The sequence below is a fragment of the Malaclemys terrapin genome, chromosome 2, assembly GCF_027887155.1.
Source record: "Malaclemys terrapin pileata isolate rMalTer1 chromosome 2, rMalTer1.hap1, whole genome shotgun sequence".
NCBI lineage: Eukaryota > Metazoa > Chordata > Testudines > Emydidae > Malaclemys > Malaclemys terrapin.
Window position 1 is genome coordinate 278,643,635 of NC_071506.1, and position 19,672 is coordinate 278,663,306.

General features: G+C 49.3%; 1 protein-coding gene across 2 annotated transcripts in view; it reads left to right on the forward strand.

The window, feature by feature from the left end:
• The window catches only part of ZBTB47 (zinc finger and BTB domain containing 47), a 393,046-nt gene that overhangs the window by 50,055 nt on the left and 323,319 nt on the right, over positions 1-19,672 (forward strand). For both annotated transcript variants that reach the window (XR_008443701.1, XM_054016667.1), the window contains exon 2: positions 15,902-17,278. Coding sequence is in view for 1 of the 2 variants with exons in the window: in XM_054016667.1 (XP_053872642.1) it covers positions 15,902-17,278 (1,377 nt within the window). In the remaining variant the exon portion in view is untranslated. The remainder of the gene's footprint in view (positions 1-15,901; positions 17,279-19,672) is intronic.

The following is a 19,672-nucleotide window of genomic DNA, read 5'->3' on the forward strand; positions in this document are numbered from 1 at the left end:
TCACTACCTGCTCCCAGCCAGACCCTGATCACTAACTGATCGCAGTGGTCCCAGAAAATCCCTGCCCAAATCGGACTGTAACTTCCTCCGGTGCTGGGCCTCATTGTTTGCACAGCGCCATGAACACTGACAGCACTGTACAAATAGTAACAGCGCAACTGTTCCTGGACCCAGCATTGCCAACTCCACACATTCAAAAATTGCCAGCTGGACTTCCAATAATCTTGAGGTTGTCTTTAAAAACCACGAGATTTTTTTTTTTTAAAGTAAATGTTTAGGGGTTTTAAATTTTTCTTCTGGTGTTTTAACCATTAAGGTTCAGGTTTTCGTACTTCTCTTTGCAACCAGAAGGCCTAGAGACCTGTCTTTGTTTTTAGATGAAAGCTGAGGTTCTTGGGTATTAACATGAGTCCAGGATCTGGGAACTTTGAGACTATTGTGAAACTTGCAATCAAATTTCAAGAGTTGGCAGCACCGTGGGCATCAGAAAGAATCTTTCGTTGGCCATTGATCAAGAAGGGGGAGGGAAGTATTTATTTCTAACACGCGGAGTATGAAGTGAGTCATCCCATCTCCCCTGAGTAAATGAAGCACAGTGGCACCGGAGTGAAATGTAACACTCGGAGAGCTGCTCTTTGCTGCGTTTCCCTTTGCAGAGCACAGTGTCTCCAAGGAGCATGCTGGATCCGATCTGAAACTTACAGGTGGTGGGCTCAGACCTTGATGAGTTACCGGGGTGCTCCTGGATTTAGTGCTGGGCTCATCAAAATGCGGTGGTGCAGTAAGCCAGGAAGTCTCTGAGCCTTCTCTGTCCTCTGAAATATTCCCCCGCTGCAAATTTCAGAGCAGGTGCACTGGGAGAAAGCGCATCCAAACTCTCTGCAGCTGGAGGCTTGTTTGACGATGTAAGGGCGAGATCCTCAGCTGGTGTAGCTCCATTGGCTGTGCTGACTTGCACCACCTGAGGATCTGGCCCTCATGCCCTCAGCTGGGTGGTGGGGGCTGATATGTGAGTGAATTACAGTAACCCAGAGTTGAGTAAGAGGAATGGAGGTGTGTGGTAAGCTTAGGGTCAAGTCTTGCAAGGCCAGGAGATCTCTGGGGAGGCTGGGGAGAAGGTCACGAGGAGCAAGGCAGTACTGAGATGGCTGCATCTGTGGAGGTCGACTTATATTGGCATCACTTGCTTGTTAGTTTCATCCTCACTCAACTGGAGGTTGGCTTATACGTGGGGGGACACAGGTCCATTCAGTAAGGTAGGGTCCCCCCCACATAGCATCCAAGTGTATCCCTGGCAAGCAGTCTGCACTCTAGAGTCTAGTGAATTCCTGTTTTAGTAATGACCCAGCGCCACGCACAGAGCTGTCCAAGTAACGATCCTTTAAAAAAAAAAAATACAGTTTATCATCATAGATAGATCCCCAGATCTCACCGTGGGTCTGCAGCCTGCTTGCAGCTTTGCGGGCAGAAACCAGAGCTGTCAGGACTGTCGGTGAGACCTGTTACTCTCCTAAAGAGCCTGCCCATCTGCTTCTGCCTTCATAAGCTGCAGCGGGGTGGATGATGGATGCTACCTGGCTCGTTCCCTGCCCCCCCACAGGGCACTAGGGTCTTTCTTTAAATCGACCCCAATATTTTCAAAACAATTTCTTAGGGCAGTTGGGCTCGGATTGTTTTTAGTTTCTGGTAGATATAATCAGACTCGGGTATTTTGCTTCCATCAATAAGGGCCTGTTGCTTCAAGCTTCCGTCACCTCTTCCCTTCCTGCTCCATGCCCGAGGCCGCTAAAGGAAAACGGGCAACAAAAGCTTTGTTCCTTTCCACTTGCTGAGAGTACTGGCCCACCACGTGGACATCCCCTAGGTCTCCTTTGTACGGGTCGGAGAGGAGCCAAGCAGACATGGAATGGATCGGCCTGTTCTGCCCCCGCTTTCTGGCCCTCGCACTCAAGCTGCTCAAGCGATGATTTTTGTTCCCACCAAAAATGATGAAAAAGTTCGAGTCGTGGAGTTTAAAGCCAGAAGGGACCCCCAGATCTTCTAGCCTGACCTCCTGTAGATCACAGGCCACCACCGCCACCCAACACCTGCACACTGAACCCAGCAACCGGAATGAGACCCAAGTGTTATAGCCCACAGAAGGCTATTATGTGCCACAGGACTGAAGTGCCCGAGGCCCCGCATTAAATCATTAAATGAGATGTACCCAGATAATCCTGGCAGGCGACCCACATCCACACGCTGCAAAAGTGTTTCATTGAAAACCCGACAATTTTTCTGACCAAAAATCGAAATTTGTCAGATTTTTTTTTTTTTTCAACAAACACTCCCCCCCTCGAAAAAAAATTCCCACTGAAATTTCTGTTTGGATCAAAAAGCCATTTCTTTTGTAACCCCCTTCCTGCTCCAAACATTTCAAATGAAAAAACTCAACCTCTGCTTCAAATGTTCTTCTGTCCAATACGGAAGGCAGTGCTGCGTAGTGGATAGGCACTGGCCTAGGGAGAGAGGGGGGTTTCTATTCCCAGCTCTTCCACTGCACTGCAGTGTAACCTTGGGCTGTTTCCTCCCCCCTCCCCGACCCCTTTACCCGTCCTTCCTATTTATGTCGGGCACTGTTTGGGGCAGGGACTGGGCCTTATTACGTGCTTTGCCGAGCATCAAGCAGGAGTACTTCTAGGCATTACGGTAATGCAAATAATAAATAGTAAAGAGCCTCAGATCAGGCCCACCCAGAACAACTGTCCTTTTATTGGCCTATGAGAGGGTCTCGCGCTCTGCAGGAGACTGCGCTGGTTGTCAGTAGCAGATTTGAAGGTGATAAGGAAAAGGCATAATGAGACCCTTTGGCTGGAAGCTGACGCCTCAGACTAGAAATAAGGTGCAAATTTTTAACAGCGAGGGAAATTAACCATTACATAAGAATAAGAGCATAAGAACGGCCAATATGGGTCAGACCCATGGTTCATCTAGCCCAGGATCCTGTCTTCTGACAGTGGCCAATGCCAGGTGCCCCAGACGGAATGAACAGAACAGGCAACCATTGGGTGATCCATCCCCTGTCATCTGGCAGTCAGAGGTTTAGGGACCCCCAGAGCATGAGGTTGCATCCCTGAACATCTTGACTAACGGCCGTTGATGGACCTATCCTCCGTGAACTGATCTAGTTCTTTTTTGAACCCAGTTACACTTTTGGCCTTCACAACATCCCCCAGCAACGAACTCCACAGGTTGACTGAGTGTGGTGTGAAGAAATCCTTCCCTCTGTTTGTTTTATACCTGCTGCCTGTTAATTTCATTGGGTGACCCCTGGTTTGTGTGTTATGTGAAGGGGTAAATAACACTTCCTTATTCACTTTCTCCCCACCAGTCATTTTTCCTCTCCGTTTTTTTTTTCTGCGCCTCCCCTTTCTTTCTGTTCCTTCCCCGTATATCCTCCCAAGTACATGTTAGGCCAGTGATTACCACCGAGGCGCTCACAGTCTCCCAACAGTAAATGTTTAATTCCTCATAGCTGGGCCTGCAGCCTTCTTCATGCTGCAGCAACACCAGTGACCAGGTGTCTCAGCCTCTGACAGTCTCTTTTACTCTGCTGCTTAGCCAGGGTGGCATATTTGGGTCCCTTGCTGTTTTTGTTGATTTGGGGTATACTTTTAGTTTGAACCTTTATTTGGGTGTTTTTTAAAGTTTCCATGCGGCTCGCAGGCATTTCACTCTTGTGACTGTTTCTTTTAATTTCCGCTTATTTGGCTTCCTCATTGTGATATATGATATAACTTCCCCCTTTTGAAGTTAAACGCTACTGTGCTGGTTTCTTTGGTATTTTTCCTCCTCCAAGGATGTTAAATTTAATTACATCGTGGTCACCATTGCCGAGCCGTTCTGCTGTCTTGGACCAGATCCCGTGCGCCGTTTAGGACTAAATCAAGAATTGCATCTCCCCTTGTGGGTTCAAGGACTAGGAGCTCCAAGAAGCAGTCACTCATGGTGTCTAGAAACTTTATCTCTGCATCCCATCCTGAGGTGACACATACCCACTTAGGGATAGTTGAAATCCCCCATTATTATTGGGTTTTCTGTTTTTGTAGCCTCTGTAATCACCCTGAGCATTTCACAGTCACCATCACCATCTTGGTGGTCTGGTGGTCGGAAGTATATTCCTACATGGAATTACTATCCATAGAGATTCTATGGTACAGTTTGATTCATTTGGGATTTTTACTATATTTGACTCTACGCTTTCTTTCACATATAGTGCCACTCCCCCACCAGCCTGGCCTACCCTGCCATTCCCATATATTTTGTTCCTGTATATTTTGTACCCTGATATTACTGTGTCCCATTGATTATCATCATTCCACCAAGTTTCTGTGATGCCTCTTATATCTATATGGTCATGTAAGACCAGGCACTCAAGTTCACTCATCTTAGTGTTTAGACATCTAGCATTTGTATACAAGTACTTATAAAATGTGTCAGTATTTAGTTGTCTGCCTTCATGTGATGTAATTGAATGGGATTGTTTTTCATTTGACTCTTTCTCTTCAGTTCCCACCTTTACTTTATCAACTTCTGTCCTCTCCTCTTTACTCCAATACATAGTATTCTTTTAATAAATCCTCTCCAAAGAGATGTCTCTGTCCAAACCATGTGATCCTCTGCACCTGTCAGCGTTCCCTAGGGTTGCCAATTTTGGTTGGACGTATTCCTGGAGGTTTCATCACATGACACCATCTTTAATTAAAGGTTAATCTTTAATTCCTGGAGACTCCAGGGCAATCCTTGAGGGTTGGCAACTGGCCTTTTAATTTTACATGTCAGGAATCTGTTCTGTTTTGGTTTAGGTGGCGCCCATTGTTCCTGTACAGGCTCCTCCTTTGCCAAAATGTTCTCCAGTTCCTAACAAACCTAAATCCCTCCATTGTCTCTTCCACCCGCTGAGACCCTGCAGTTCTGCCTAATAGGTCCTGCGCATTTCACGGGAAGCATTTCAGAGAATGCTACTATAGAAGTCCTGGACTTCACTCTCTTACCTAGCAGCCTAAATTTGGCCTCCAGGACATCTCTCCTACCTTAGGGTTGCCAACTTTCTACTTGCACCACACTGAACACCCTTGTCCTGCCCCTCCTCCTAGGCCCCGCTCCTTCTCCAAGGCCCTGCCCTCCGCTCACTCCATCCCCCCTCCCCTGTCACTCACTCTCCCCACCCTCATTCACTCGCTCGTTTTCACCGGGCTGGCTCGGGGGGTTGGGTGCGGGAGGGGGTGAGGGCTCCGGCTGTGGGTGGGAGTGGGAGCTCCGGGCTGAGGCAATGAGTTGGGTGCGGGAGGGGGTGAGGGCTCCGGCTAGGGGTGCGGGTTCTAGGGTGGGGCCAGGGATGAGGGGTTTGGGTTACAGGAGGGGGTTCCGGGCTGTGGGGCGGAGCCAAGGGTTTCATAGCATGGGAGGGGGCTCCAGGCTGAGGCAGGGGGTTAGGGTGTGGGAGGGGGTATGGGCTCTGGGCTGGGGGTGCAGGTTCCAGGGTGGGCCCAGAAATGAGGGGTTCGGGTGTGGGAGGGGGCTCCGGGTTGGGACCGAGAAGTTCGGAATACAGGAGGGGGCTCTGGGCTGGGGCAGAGGGGGGGAGTGCGGGGGAGTGCGGGGGAGGGGGAGTGTGGGCTCTGGGGTGGGGCTGGGGATGAAGGGTTTGGGGTGCAGGAGCATGCTCCAGGCTGGGGCAGGGGGTTGGAGTGCGGGGGTGGGGGAGTGCGGGCTCCGGGGTGGGGCTGGGGATAAAGGGTTTGGGGTGCAGGAGCGTGCTCCAGGCTGGGGCAGGGGGTTGGAGTGTGGGGGTGGGGGAGGGGATGAAGGGTTTGGGGTGCAGGAGCGTGCTCCAGGCTGGGGCAAGGGGTTGGAGTGTGGGGGTGGGGGAGGGGATGAAGGGTTTGGGGTGCAGGAGCGTGCTCCAGGCTGGGACTGAGGGGTTCGGAGGGCTGGAGGGGGATCAGGGCTGGGGCAGGGGGTTGGGGTGTGGGGGGGGGGGAGTGCGGGCTCTGGAATGGGGCTGGGGATGAAGGGTTTGGGGTGCAGGAGCGTGCTCCAGGCTGGGACTGAGGGGTTCGGAGGGCTGGAGGGGGATCAGGGCTGGGGCAGGGGGTTGGGGTGCGGAAGGAGGTGCGGGGTGCAGGATCCGGGCAGCACTTACCTCAGGCAGCTCCCAGAAGCAGTGGCATGTTGCCCCCCCCCAACTCCTACACAGAGGTGCGACCCAGGCAGCTCTGCACACTGCCCTGTCCGCAGGGGCTGCTCCCTCAGCTCCCACTGGCTGTGGAGCCAGCACTTGGGGTGGGGGCAGCATGCAGAGCCCCCTGGCTGCCCCTATGCCTAGGAGCTGGAGGGGGGACATGCCGTTGCTTCTGGGAGCCGTGCAGAGCCACGGCAGGCAGGGAGCCTGCTTTAGCTCCGTTGCGCCGCCAACAGGACTTTTAACAGCCCGGGCATTCTGGTCGAAAACGGGACTCCTGGCAACCCTATCCTGCCTAGATGTAGCATGACCACTGGTTCCTCTGCAGCACTGCACAGAAGTCTGTCTAGATGTCTCAATAGGGCTGCAACCTTGGCACCCAGCAGGCAATTCACCATGTGGTTCTCCCCATCATCACAAACCCAACTATCTATATTTCTAATGATCGAATCCCCCATAACTATTACCTGTCTCCTCCTAATAATGGGGGTCCCTTCCCCTGGAGGGGTATCCTCAGTGCGAGAGGATACCATGACATCACCTGGAAGGAGAGTCTCAGATATGGGATCATTTCCTCCACTCCAGCTTTATCTTCTTCCTCAAGACTTTTATCCTCCCAAACAAGGCTGTCAGTCTGGGGGTGGGACCACTCTGCTGTGTCCCAGAAAGTCTCCTCTGTGTACCTCTCTGTTTCCTGTAGCTCCTCCAGTTCAGCCACTCCGGTCTCCAGAGCCTGTACTCCGTCTCTGAGGGCCATGAGTTACCTGCACCAAATGCACCCACCTGCCCACAACGCAGGAATTGCACATGTTGCATTTGGTGCAATAAACTGGACAGCCCCCATTCTGCTGTTGGATTATTTTTATGCGTGCAGAGGTCTTGTTTGTTTGTTCTTTGTTTTTTGGGGAGGGATTATTGGCCTAAATTGAGAATACGTTTGTTAGGTGTATCTGCCTCCCTCTCAGAACTCCCCTGTTTGCGGCCCCTGTTCGCTAGCCAGCCATTGGAATAACGTATCTAGGAACACTGTGGAGTCTCCATGGCTTGTGGTCTTTAAGTCAAGACGGCTGTCTCTCTACAAGAGTTGCTATAGCTCAAACGGGGCTTGATGCAGAAATCGGGTGAGGTTCTAATGCCTGTGTTATGCAGGAGGTCAGACTAGATGACCACCGTGGTCCTGTCCGGCCTTAGAACAGGGGTTCTCAAACTGAGGGTCGGGACCCCTCACGGGGTTACAAGGATATTACGTGGGGGGTCGCGAGCTGTCAGCCTCCACCCCAAACCCCGCATTGCATCTAGCATTTATAATGGTGTTAAATATATCAAAAAGTGTTTTTAATTTATAAGGAGGGTCACACTCAGAGGCTTGCTATGTGAAAGGGGTCACCAGAAGAAAAGTTTGAGAGCCGCTGCCTTCGACTGTATGAATCTATTCCTAGAGTTGCGGCTTAAATACCCTATGTTATACTAGCTGTGGACAGTCGCAGGTGGCAGACGCTTAAGAGGGAGGGGTTTCTCTCTTGCGGGGGGTGATTAGATCCCCGTCTGGCACTGCTCCCAAGCTGCAAGACACATGGTAGGATGTAGGGACCTTTACTATTCAAAAGGAAAGGAAAGTACAGCTAGAAAGGGAGCAACCAATTATACCGTTCTCTAGCCTCGGGCCGCTACTAAACAGCTGCGGCATGACTTGACATTTTTCCAGGTGATGCCTTGCCTTAGGCAACAAGAAATAAAACAACTTAAATCATCCTAACCAGGGCTGATAATGAGTTAAATAAGGTGAGCTGGAGTGTTATGTATTGTAATTGTGTAATTGCCTTTAACAGGTGTGTGGGTTTGGCAGGCAGGATGCAGCACCTTTTGAGAGACTGCGTTGGGAACTTGTGCTGCGCCCTGTTCTCTGTCCAAGAACAGAGAGGAAGCTAGGCCAGCTGCTCTTCAAGTGAGCAGCAACCCCCCCCCTGACTTCAATAAATCCATTCTGGGGCTGACCTAGGAGCCCTGAGTGAAAATGTGCCCAGGCAGGTGGCTAAAGAAACCAGACTTGACTCGTGAGGCTGAGCAACATCTGCCGTATTTTCCATTATTTTCCATTAGCTTGAGAAGTCGCTGTTGATTTGTTCCGATGGTTGGCTGACCCTGCTGGGCAGAGGTGTGGGGGGTGAGAGGATGAGTTATCCCAGTGGCTTAACAACACAGATTTCATTCAGGAAAACCGCCCTGCGTACAGCTTTTTTTTTTTCTTTTGAGTCTTCATTTAATGGATGCAAAAAAGACCAAACTTTTGGTTTTGAAATCTTCACCATGCCCGGGGCCCTCTCATTCTGCAAGGTATGTACTTATGGCTAGGGGGTCAAGAAGACAATGCCACTCCCATAACAGTGAGAGAAACCATGTTGGATAAAGTAGCCACGTAACTTAGCACTGAAGTGAAGTGGGGGGGTGGGGGGAAATGGGAAACGTAGCCCAGTAAAAATTAGAAGCTAGCATACATTGTGACGTACTAGCGTTGGGTGTATGAGCGAGTGATGTTATCCTGTGGGCTACTTGTAGACAAGGGATATATTCCTTCTGTCTGAGGTAGCACAGTGCAGTGATTAGGGGGCTAGACTGGGACTTGGGAGAATTGGGTTCAACTTCCTGCTTTATCAAAGACTTGCTGAGTGACCTTGGGCAAGTCGCTTTGTCTTTCTGTGTCTCAATTCCCCACTTCTAAATAGACAAGGTGCACAATGTACTAAGGGTCATGGTGGATTCTCCATCACTGGCAATTTTTAAGTCAAGATAGGACGTTTTTGTGACAGTTCTGCTCTAGGAATTTTTTGGGGGGCGTTCTCTGGCCTATGGGATGCAGGAGGTCAGACCAGATGATCACAGTGGACCCTTCTGGCCTTGAAATCTAGGAATCGATGACAAAAGTGAGGATGTCATGGTTACAGGGCAAGCTGCACTTCTGGCCACCCTGAGGGTAGCGCCTCAGGTCTTGGGCCTCTTGCCCTTTTCCTGTGTCTGGGTGAAGTTCTCCATTCTTCCCCTCTCAGACCATGGTCTGGTGACACCACCTGAATGTTGCTCTGCAGGTCCGACTGGGTGCAGGCACCCACTTTTCTTCTCTCGGGGAACCAGTGTAGGAACAAGCACTAGAGGAAAAATGATTTTACATTAACAAACAGCCTATACTCATCTATCTTACCTAAAGACCTACCACCCCAGAAGGGCTGCCTGGCCTAGATTCTCCAGACACGTTCAGTATGTTCCTGGGTCTGATTCTGGTTTCCGTCTGGTTTCCCCTGCACTCCCCAAGACACTCTCTGTCCTGTTAAATCTTGCCAGCCTTCTTTGTCCTACAGGAGGCTTATTCAAGTCTTGGTGAGCTTTGTCCCGTGCTGGTTGATCCAGTCCGGTAGGCTCAGTCGGGGTTGAGCTAGCATCACTGGACTAATAGTCCTTGCATTGTCCCTTTAACAGTCTTCCGTGTCAGCTGGTAGCTGTCTAGGTCATCCTTTCCTTCTTCCCTCTACTCTCGACTGAGTGAGAAATACTTAAACCCAAACACAGAAAACACCATCCCGATAGCCAGGCCCAACATGCAACAGTAATAAATTCTCAAAGGGCAGTTCCATATTCACTAGAGGGGATAATACATTCCCTACCTTACAGGGGTGTTGTGAGCAGAAACACAGTAAATAGTGCGAGGTTCTCAGATACCCCGATGATAAGGGCTGCTTAAGTGCCTAAGGGCTTTTCTACGTGGGAAAGTTTTAGCAGTTATCCAGGTATCGTTCTACTGGGATAGAACAATCCCTCCAGCGTATGGCTGCTCTATTATTCTGCTATAAAAGGGTTGTTTTCAGTTTAACTTACACGCTGTCCCAAGCAGCATGAACTAAACTGGAAAAAAAAGGCACTCTTACACCAGAATAAGTGGTGTGCAGGGGGTTACACCAGGATGGCTATTTCTGGTTAAATTCACACCTTTGGTTATATAGAAAAAACTTTCCCATGTAGACCAGCCAGGGATGGATAGAGAGATACATACTCTCACCTAAGGACGCTCTGAAGTAATAAAGGGCTGTAATTTTTATCCCCTAGAACTGTAGGGCCAACGTTCTAGCCCCAGCTCCCCGTGTGTGTGTGTGTTTTAGACAATAATTGTCTGCAACCTTTGGGTTTATCTCACTGTAATGTGTGTGTGTGTGTATGTACAGTGCAGTATTTACTGCAGTATGCAGCGAACGCTGAGCGCCGCTGAGGTTCTGATCGTGCTCAGCTCAGAGACACTAAGTGGTAGCAGGGGAGGGAAGCAGCTGAAGTCACTACAAGCCTACATGCTCATTTGGTTCCTTTTGTGGTTTGAGGAAAGACGCCAAATGGACCCTCAGGTCTTTTACTATAAATTCCAGCTCTTGGGTTGAGCAGGAGGAACGCTGTGCCTGCTGCATGCTTGCGGTGATTGATGCCGAGTGCACGCTGGCTCTCTTGTGACTTTCCCCAGACTTAGTGTGAGATGTACGTGGTGTGTGCCCGGTGGTGCCTTTCCCCTGGATCCCGCAGTGTCACAGCCCATGTCGAGGAGGAAGGAGCATGGCACTTGCATGCTGCCGCTCTTGTCTAGTCGTTCGGGGCCCGATTCTCATTTATGTCAGTGCCCCTTGGCACCGCTCTGGCAGGGTATAGGAGCCTTCAGGTGGGTGTAAGTTTACTCTCCCTGTAAGGCCCTGTTTACACTGCCAGTGTGGGGCCAAGAGGGCGATCGTGTAGATGAGAATCGTGCCCTTGGTCTTCAGAGCTGCTTCTGAAACAGACGAGGTTTGTGTGGAATGTGGTCTCCCCTCTCCATACGCCCACATAACACCTGTTAATTCCCAGCTGGAGGGGCTGTGCTCCCGCAGCTGGAAAATCACGCTGGCCCCCGCTCAAGCGATTAACGAGTTAGGGGGGAAAAAACTCCCGTCTGTCCATCATCAGAACCATTTATATATAACCTTGCTAATAAATGTACCCTCCAGGAGCTGTGTGGAAGGCCCTGCAGTGGGAGTTCTTTCAGCTGGCCACAGACTAGGAATGGCGAAATGCAGAACAAACTGCACCCCCGCTGCCCTGGCAGCCAACATGCTCTTGAGAAGCCAGGAGGGGTGTTCAGTCCTCAGGGCCCATTCAGCTCTTGGAGGCTTTACTGAAACTGCTGACAAGAGTCGGTGCTCTGGATGACTCTTTCCTCTGCAGGGAGGGTCTTGCATACCCGGGCACTCTATATACACCTCTACCCAGATATAACGCTGTCCTCGGGAGCCAAAAAATCTTACCGTGTTATAGGTGAAACCGCGTTCTATCGAACATGCTTTGATCCGCTGGAGCGCTGCTTTACCGCGTTATATCCGAATTCGTGTTATATCGGGTCGCGTTCTATCGGGGTAGAGGTGTACCTGGGAATCTGGCCACATCATGTGCTGCTCCCCAATGGAGAGAGGTTTTATTTTAATTCTTTTTAGCCTCCCAGTGCGATTGACGCGTCACTGAACTGGTGGCTGAAAAACTCCTAACTCTTAGAAGAGCTCACCAGGTGCCGTGGTGGATCTTCTACTACTTGGAGTCTTGGTCGGTGCTGCCTTTTGTGGATAGAGCATTGAACTGAGAATCAGGAGACCTGGGTTTCTATTCCTGGCTCTGCGGCTGGCTTGCTAGTGATTTTGGGCAAGTCGCTTCGCCTCGGTCCGTCTCAGTTTCCGCATCTCTAAAAGGGGGATATTGATACTGGCTTTGAGGTCCATTGATGACAAGCACTGTGGCAGCGCTGGGGATTGTTACTATTTTATTTAAATCCGGATAGGACATCGCTCTAAAAGTAACGCTCTAGCACAGCCACAAGTTATTGGGCTTGATTCAGGAATTACTGGGCGAACTTTGGTGGCCTGTGTTATGCAGGAGGTGAACCTAGATGATCGCAAAGATCCCTTCTGGCCTTTCCACCGTGAACGTGAGCCGTTGGCTTCCTCTGGATCTCTTGTGGTTTGGATTGGTTTGGTTTTCCCCTTGCTTTACAGCCAACGTGCCTCAATTTGGATATGGAGGCACTTTCCCTGTATCAGTTCATTCAGTCTCTTCTATTCTACATAGGTTCTTATACTGCGCTCATCACTGTAGTATCTGTGCGCTTATCACAGTCGTGCATTAAGTGACTAACATCTGTCACATGTTGTTTGTTCTCTCAGCCTCTCCCCGGGGGAGAAGCGTGTGCAGTTTTTGTAATTTTTTTTTTTAATATAGATACCTGTTGCTCTGTGTTTTATATTAGAGAAGGCGAGGTCTGAGAAATGCGCCTTGCACTGGGAGCAGAAGGTGGTGAGGTTTGTATCTGGATCAGTAAAAAGCAACAGAGTCCTGTGGTACCTTTAAGACTAACAGATGTATTGGAGCACAAGCTTTCGTGGGTCATGCGTCTGACGAAGTGGGTATTCACCCACGAAAGCTTATGCTCCAATACATCTGTTAGTCTTAAAGGTACCACAGGACTCTCTGTTGCTTTTTCCTGCAACAGTGAGTTCCACAGGGTGAGTAGGTGGCACGCCTGTGTGTGTATTTCCTTTATTTGTCCTAAGGCTAACAAGTAAAATTTGAAAATGTCTATGGGATTTAGATTTCTGCGTCACGTTGGAAAATGGGGCTTATAGGCTCCTTTGGCAGTTTTACCCCAAATGTTCAGATTTGGGTATTTAAAGTTTGGCACCTAATTTCTTATTTAGACACCTGATTTTCAGAGATTTGGCTCCTCATGCGTGTGACTGAGTCCTCATCATCTCTGAAAATCAAGTGTCTGCAATAAGAATTTAGGGGCCTAACTTCAAACCGCCCAGGTTAGAAATTTTTGTTAGGCTTAAAGTCACCAGTTCTTAATTGAATTGAGTATTTGGGCTGAAACAGCCCAAATATATATATAATATATATATATAAACACATACACACCTGGGTACCAGGGAGATCAGTGCCTTAGTGATACCTTAATGATACCTTGTACCTGGGGCAGGGAAAGGGTTAATCTTTCTAGCATCTGAAATCTTCATCCAGAGTTCTAGGTCACTTCCATATTCTGACTAAATCTCTCCCCCGCTGCCCCTCTGCCAGGACCACAAGAAGCTGGAAGGTAATTGCCGCTCACAGATACGGCTGGAATTACTTTCGCTGGGAGCCCATTGCTGCTTGCGTTTCTCAGCGCAGTTGTTAGGAGGCGTCTTTAATCCACGGCTTGCGAATAAAAAGCACAACAGTTCTAATAACTGAGATTAGTTAGTGCTGCGTGTTGGGGTGGGGGAGGCCAGCAATCCGGCATGCATGCCTCTCTAGCAGCTAGGCCTAGATTCTCCTGGGCATGCTCTCATCTCATGACTTTATTATGGTGGATTTTTGATCAGTTGAAACAAAGAACCAAGGGGCTAAAGCTATAAAGTGCTCTGAAGACAGCTGGCCTGACTTATGCTAAGGATGCTTTGAGCCATTCCAGGAGCATAGGGGGAGCCTTAAAGTGGTTGGAACAAGCTCTCCGGTGCAGCGAGGCTGCCTGGCTGCTATGTAGTAGCGCTCCGCCAGCCCAGCTCACAGCCCCAGCATCGGAGGAAAGGGCTGGCGGGAAATTTTCCATCAGAACTGTTTAGCTGGAAAATTGGGTTTTCAGCTAAACTCAATTTTTCACAGAGACTGTCTGCTTTCCACACACAGTTTTTTTTTTTTTTTGGGGTCAAAAACTCAGACTCAAACATTGAAATATTTTGACTGAAAGCCACAAATGGCATCATGGGAGATGTCATTAAACCAGGCAGCCCAGCCTAGAGAGGAGAAATAGGAGCATGAGTTACTTGAACGACAACTCCCATGAGGCACCTGGGCAGCGTATCCAAAGTGGAATATTTTTGCTTTTGGCTAAAATATTTTGAGTTGTTGCTTTTTCTCCAAGGAGTCGACTTTTTCTGTTGAAAATTCGGGGTTTTGGAGAAAATGATTCTTTTTTTTCCCCAAAATTTTCTGTAGAAAAAAGCCCCTTTTCTGACTAGCTCTTACCTAGGAGGCAGATTGGGGGCATGGTCAGAGAGCACGCCCCAAGCCTGTTCTGTTTTTCGTACAGCCCCGAGGCTGCTGTGCCGTACGGTGGGTGTTGGGCAGGTCCCTGAACAGCCCCACAACGCCGGGAGCAGGGCCGGTTGGGAAATGATCTTTTGTTCCTGAAAAACATTACGATGAAAATTCTTTTCATTTTTTCTTGTTGAAATTTTTCTGCAGAAGTACTTTTTCCCCAAATTTTCATCAAAAAACTGGAAAATCCTAAGATCTTTGGCCAAAATCTGGATATTTTTTTTTTGTTTTGTTTTCAAATATTTTACAGAAATATTTTGATTTTGGGGCTGAAACTTTCAGGTTGTGTTTTGACATTGAGAACCTGAAGAGTGTTGCTGGCAACCGATACGTCCCATGAAGGTTTCCGTTTTGACAACAAAGCCATTTTTCATAGGAAGGAAAAAAAAATTTGAATGAAAAACGTTGACCAGCCATAATGGGGAGTGCAAACGTAGCTTAAAGTCCTCTTTATCCCCTATCTGCATGCTCTGTCCCTCCCTCAGGTGCCGTAAGAGAGCAACTGGGAGTTGGGCCCATTCCTTCTGGGCATTTGGGGCATATCAGGGATGAAGATACTAGTATCTAATGTGCTGTAGTGGAGATGGACCTCAATCCGAACCCAAATCCCCCCCACCAGTTGGGGGCATTCTGATCTGTGTCTGGACTAGGCAGCTCTAGCCGTGTCTCTGCAGTCGTAGTCCAAGTGACTTTGCCCCTTTGCTTAGTGGCTCAGGTGCTCCTTCGTCTCCATTTCAAACGATCACTTAAGCCCGTTCAGCGCTGCGTTGGAATGGTAATGACCGACAGTTGATGGGGTGAGGGTGGGCAGGGCGTTTCGCCGTTCGTGGTGACGTAGGTTTGGTGTTCTCAATCCAGTTCCCAGGGAACAGGTATCCATTGAGCCACAAATTGCGTTTGTCACAAATTGTTGACAGTTTCCTCAGACAGAGGAAGGTTTGAACTGGCGTGAACTCCCTTTCGCACTGTGGATGAGACTGTGTAGCCAAATTCTTAAAGAACTCATATTAACATCAACATGGGGCTTTGTCTCCCTCTAGTGGCTGGACCTTGTAAGGAGGTTTGAGTCAGCTGTTGCATTTATGGACCTGGTCTTTCAGCTCAGGCATTAGCGCTTCGTTCTTTTGAATCCGGAGGTCTGCAGAGATAACCAGAGCACGGTGGGTGGGTAAGGACATAGGGACATCCCAGTCTTTCAAGTCAAAGACCCACCACAGCAGATAAGAATAAAGCCTGATGCTTGCAATGGGCTTGTCATCCAGGGATCTCAAAGCAGTTTATGGAAGTGGGCAAATATTATTGTTCCCTCTTCACAATTGTGGGGGGACAGACGTGGGAGGTGGTGGAGCCCAGGGCCATGTTACGGAGAAGTTATCAGTCATGGAGTAGAGCCAGGCGTATTAGTTATCAGTGTGGTGGTCTAACTACTAGGTTAAGCTGCCTCCCTTGGCATCTAGCTTCTGTTGTCAGGGAGGGAAGTGAGGGACCATTTAAAGGAAAGGGTTTTTCGCTCCTGAATTCTTGCATCTCCTTTCTTCTCTCTCCCTGCAGCTGATAGTAGAAAAGACAACTGACTACCCTTCCGCTGAATACTCTCTGGTGGAGGATGTAGCCCTCCACTTCACGTGTTTGATGGACAGACTGAACGAGCAGCGCCTGTTTCAGCCGGACCTGTGCGACGTGGACATCGTCTTAGTTCAGCAGAAGAGCATCTTCCCCGCCCACAAGGGGGTCCTTGCCGCATACAGCCAGTTCTTCCACTCTCTCTTCACCCAGAACAAGCAGCTGCAGCGGGTAGAGCTCTCCCTGGAGGCCTTGACTTCCCAAGGCCTCCAGCAGATCCTCAACTTCATCTACACCTCCAAGCTGCTGGTGAACGCCTGCAATGTGCAGGACGTCCTGAACGCCGCCGCCGTGCTGCAGATGAACAACATTGCCTCCTCCTGCCAGGAGCTCATCAACACCAGATCCCTCAGCCTGGCCATGGCCAGCGACATGGCCTTGCCCCCCGACGCCTGTGGCAACTCTGTCCCCCCGCAGTACTACTGTGAGATTAAGCAAGAGGTGGACTCTCTGCACCCCAAGATCTATGCCCGGGAAGGAAACGATCCCTACTCGGTGCGAGTAGAGGACAGAATGGGTGGAGACGGCAACCAGCACCTCCCGGCTGTGGCTGCCAAGCAGTATTACAAGGAGGAGAAGGACAGTGGCCTGGCCACCATGTGTAAGATGGAGGGCGGGGAGTCTGAGGAGGATCTGGACAGCCAGAGCTCTTACAACCGGGAGCAGATCATTGTGGAGGTGAACCTCAACAACCAAACCCTCAATGTCTCCAAGGGGACGGAAGGGAAGCCCACCGCCAACGAAGCTGCCGCCGTGATCAGCCGACCGGATGGGGATGGACGTGACACCGAGGAGGAAGGGGAGGAGGAAAACGAGGAAGCAGGGGGGGAGGAGGAGGAGGACGCTGAGGTGGGGGAGGAGGAAGAGGAGGAACACAGCGAAGAGGAAGACCTGGAGGAGACCAGCGAGGAGGAGGAGGAAGAGGAAGACGACGAAGAGGTGTCCGAAGTGAAAAGGGAAAAATCTGGGCAGCCCCGCAGGGGGAGCAGGTCATCCAAAGCCACCAAGTCCACCATGTCCACCAGGTCCCAGGATCTGGCCAAGGTGGTGGAGGAAGAGGAGGGCCAGCGTGGGAGGAAGAGGAAAAAGGAGCAGGATGGGCTGGGCCCGAAAGTCAAGCTGGAAGAGAAGCAGCACTACCCCTGCAAGAAGTGCCCCCGCGTCTTCAACAACCGCTGGTACTTGGAGAAGCACATGAACGTCACCCACAGCCGCATGCAGATCTGCGACAAGTGCGGCAAGCGCTTCCTGCTGGAGAGCGAGCTCCTGCTGCACCATCAGACGGACTGCGAGAAGAACATCCAGGTGAGCCGCAGTCATGGCCCACCTGGCCCCCGGGCGCTGCAGAGGGGCCCGGGCACTCTGTGTCACCGCCTGGTGACATGCCAGAGGTATGCGGGGATTGGGCATCGTACTCTCCCAGCAGAGCCACGAGTGATGCTCCAAGTACTCTGAGATTGCGGCTGGTGCTCCTTATGGCAGTGAGGTTTGTGTGTGTTGTCCTGGGCCTCTAGTGATGCCAGATCTTACTTTGGCTTCCAGTTACCCCGCACATCCCGATCCCTGGTGGGTGGGGAAGAGAGGCAATAAGTGATCTACACTGCGTGGCTCTGACTGCCTTATAACAGGAACAAAACCACTGAGGTACAGTAGAGGCATGGCCCAGAATACTGCTGTGTCCTGTGGGGTCACTATAGCCTTCTGAGCTGTTGCTGCAGAGTTTTGTATTTTAAACAAAGACCGGCACAGGTGGGGCTCTGTCCCGCTTTTTCTGACTGAAAGATTGGGAGGGCTGGGGGGCAGGGTTGTCCCTAAATAACAGGGTCTTTGAGAGGCAGGAATAAAAATGTAAACATGGGGGTGAGGGTAGGGGGTAGGGAATTGAAAGGATCCTGGATTGAAAGCTACATGCCCCGAAATTATAGAATCCTAGAAAATCAGGGTTGGAAGGGACCTCAGGAGGTCATCTAGTCCCACCCCCTGCTCAAATGCTATTAAAGGGACTCATAATGAGGATTAAAGTCTTGGCCTAGTGTCAGAGCGCACTGGCATGGCACCCTATAGAGGGCAGGCTGTGGGCACAGAGAGAACACGGCATAGAAAGCTAGGTGACGTAAGGCTGTGATGAATGGTTGGCGCCAATGTGTTTGAAGCCCGTTAACAGTGGCATTGCAGGTCCATAGCTCTGACACCAGAAAACATCCCACTGCTCTGACATCACACCCATGGGAGCTCTCTTACTTTAAGGCAGTGGTTCTCAACCAGGAGAATGCATACCCGGGGGGGTACCCAGAGGTCTTCCAGGGGGTACATCAACTCATCTAGACATTTGCCTAGTTTTACAACAGGCTACATAAAAAGCACTACCGAAGTCAATACAAACTAAAATTTCATACAGACAGTGACCTATTTATACTGCTCTGTATAGTATACACTGACGTGTAAGTAATATTTATATTCCAATTGATTTATTTTATAATGATATGGTAAAAATGAGAGAGTAAGCAATTTTCAGTAGTAGTGCGCTGTCACACTTTTGTATTCTTATGTCTGATTTTGTAAGCAGATCGTTTTTAAGTGAGGTGAAACTTGGGGTACGCAAGACAAATCAGAGTCCTGAAAGGGGGACAGTGGTCAGGAAAGGTTGAGAGCCACTGCTTTAGGGTGTTGACAAATGTCAGTTGTAGAACTGCAGTGCCAACTGCTGGAAAGAAACTAAATTGCAGCACTGCAGCGAGTGGACAGTGGTATGCATCCTCGTGTTATTGTGTAAACGTGAAATATGAGCAACAGGGAATCAAGGAAAACGCTGGGTTTCTGTGACCCCAAACCACTCAAGCATTGCTCTCTTGTTCTGCAGTCACTGCCCCCTGCCTCCCAGTGTGTTACACTGAGCCACAAGGAAATTCCTTATCTACCGGTGTGAGTGTCTTGGCAACAAGGGTTTGTCTGGTACAGTTAGAATCTCGAGCAATGATGACCAAGGATTTTAGTTGTTTAGTATGTAGACCAAGGTTGTTTAGTATGTAGACGAGAGGAAAAAGTAAAGCTAATTTCTTTGTGTATATTTACGTGTGTACACACACACACAGCATAACCCCACAAACAGAGCACAACCCCCTCCCAACACACACAGAGCATAACCCTTGTATCCAAATGCCCTGATCCAAGGAACTGCTAGCAGGTCTGTTTCCGATATTCCCTACCAATTTACCCCAATACATAACAGTGTCACTCAAGCAGTTTGGATAATCCATGATGCTACTGTCTATAGGTACTTATCTAATGTTTCTTGTCATTTTCATACATATACTTAGACCTTGTCTATAGTAGAAATATTGCACTGGCTTATCCAAACCGATTTTAAAAGTCAGTCAATCAATCCAGTTACATTGATACAAACTCTTAACATAGACACACTTCAGCCAATTTAACTCTGTTTTAAATTGATTTAGCTTAATTTGGAAATTTGCTGCGTGAGATAAAACAGCTTTAATTCTTGCTCCAAATCAGTTTAGCTTTTGTGTCAGCGAATTTCTGAATTCAGTTAAACTAGTGTAATCCTTGCTTAAATCGCTTTAAGTATGTCCCAGTTTAACTAGATTTAATGGATTCTTAAAATAGATTCAGTTAAACCAATGCAACTTTTCTAATATAGACCAAGTCTTCTTTAAGAGTAATTTATTGGCTGGCTGCTAC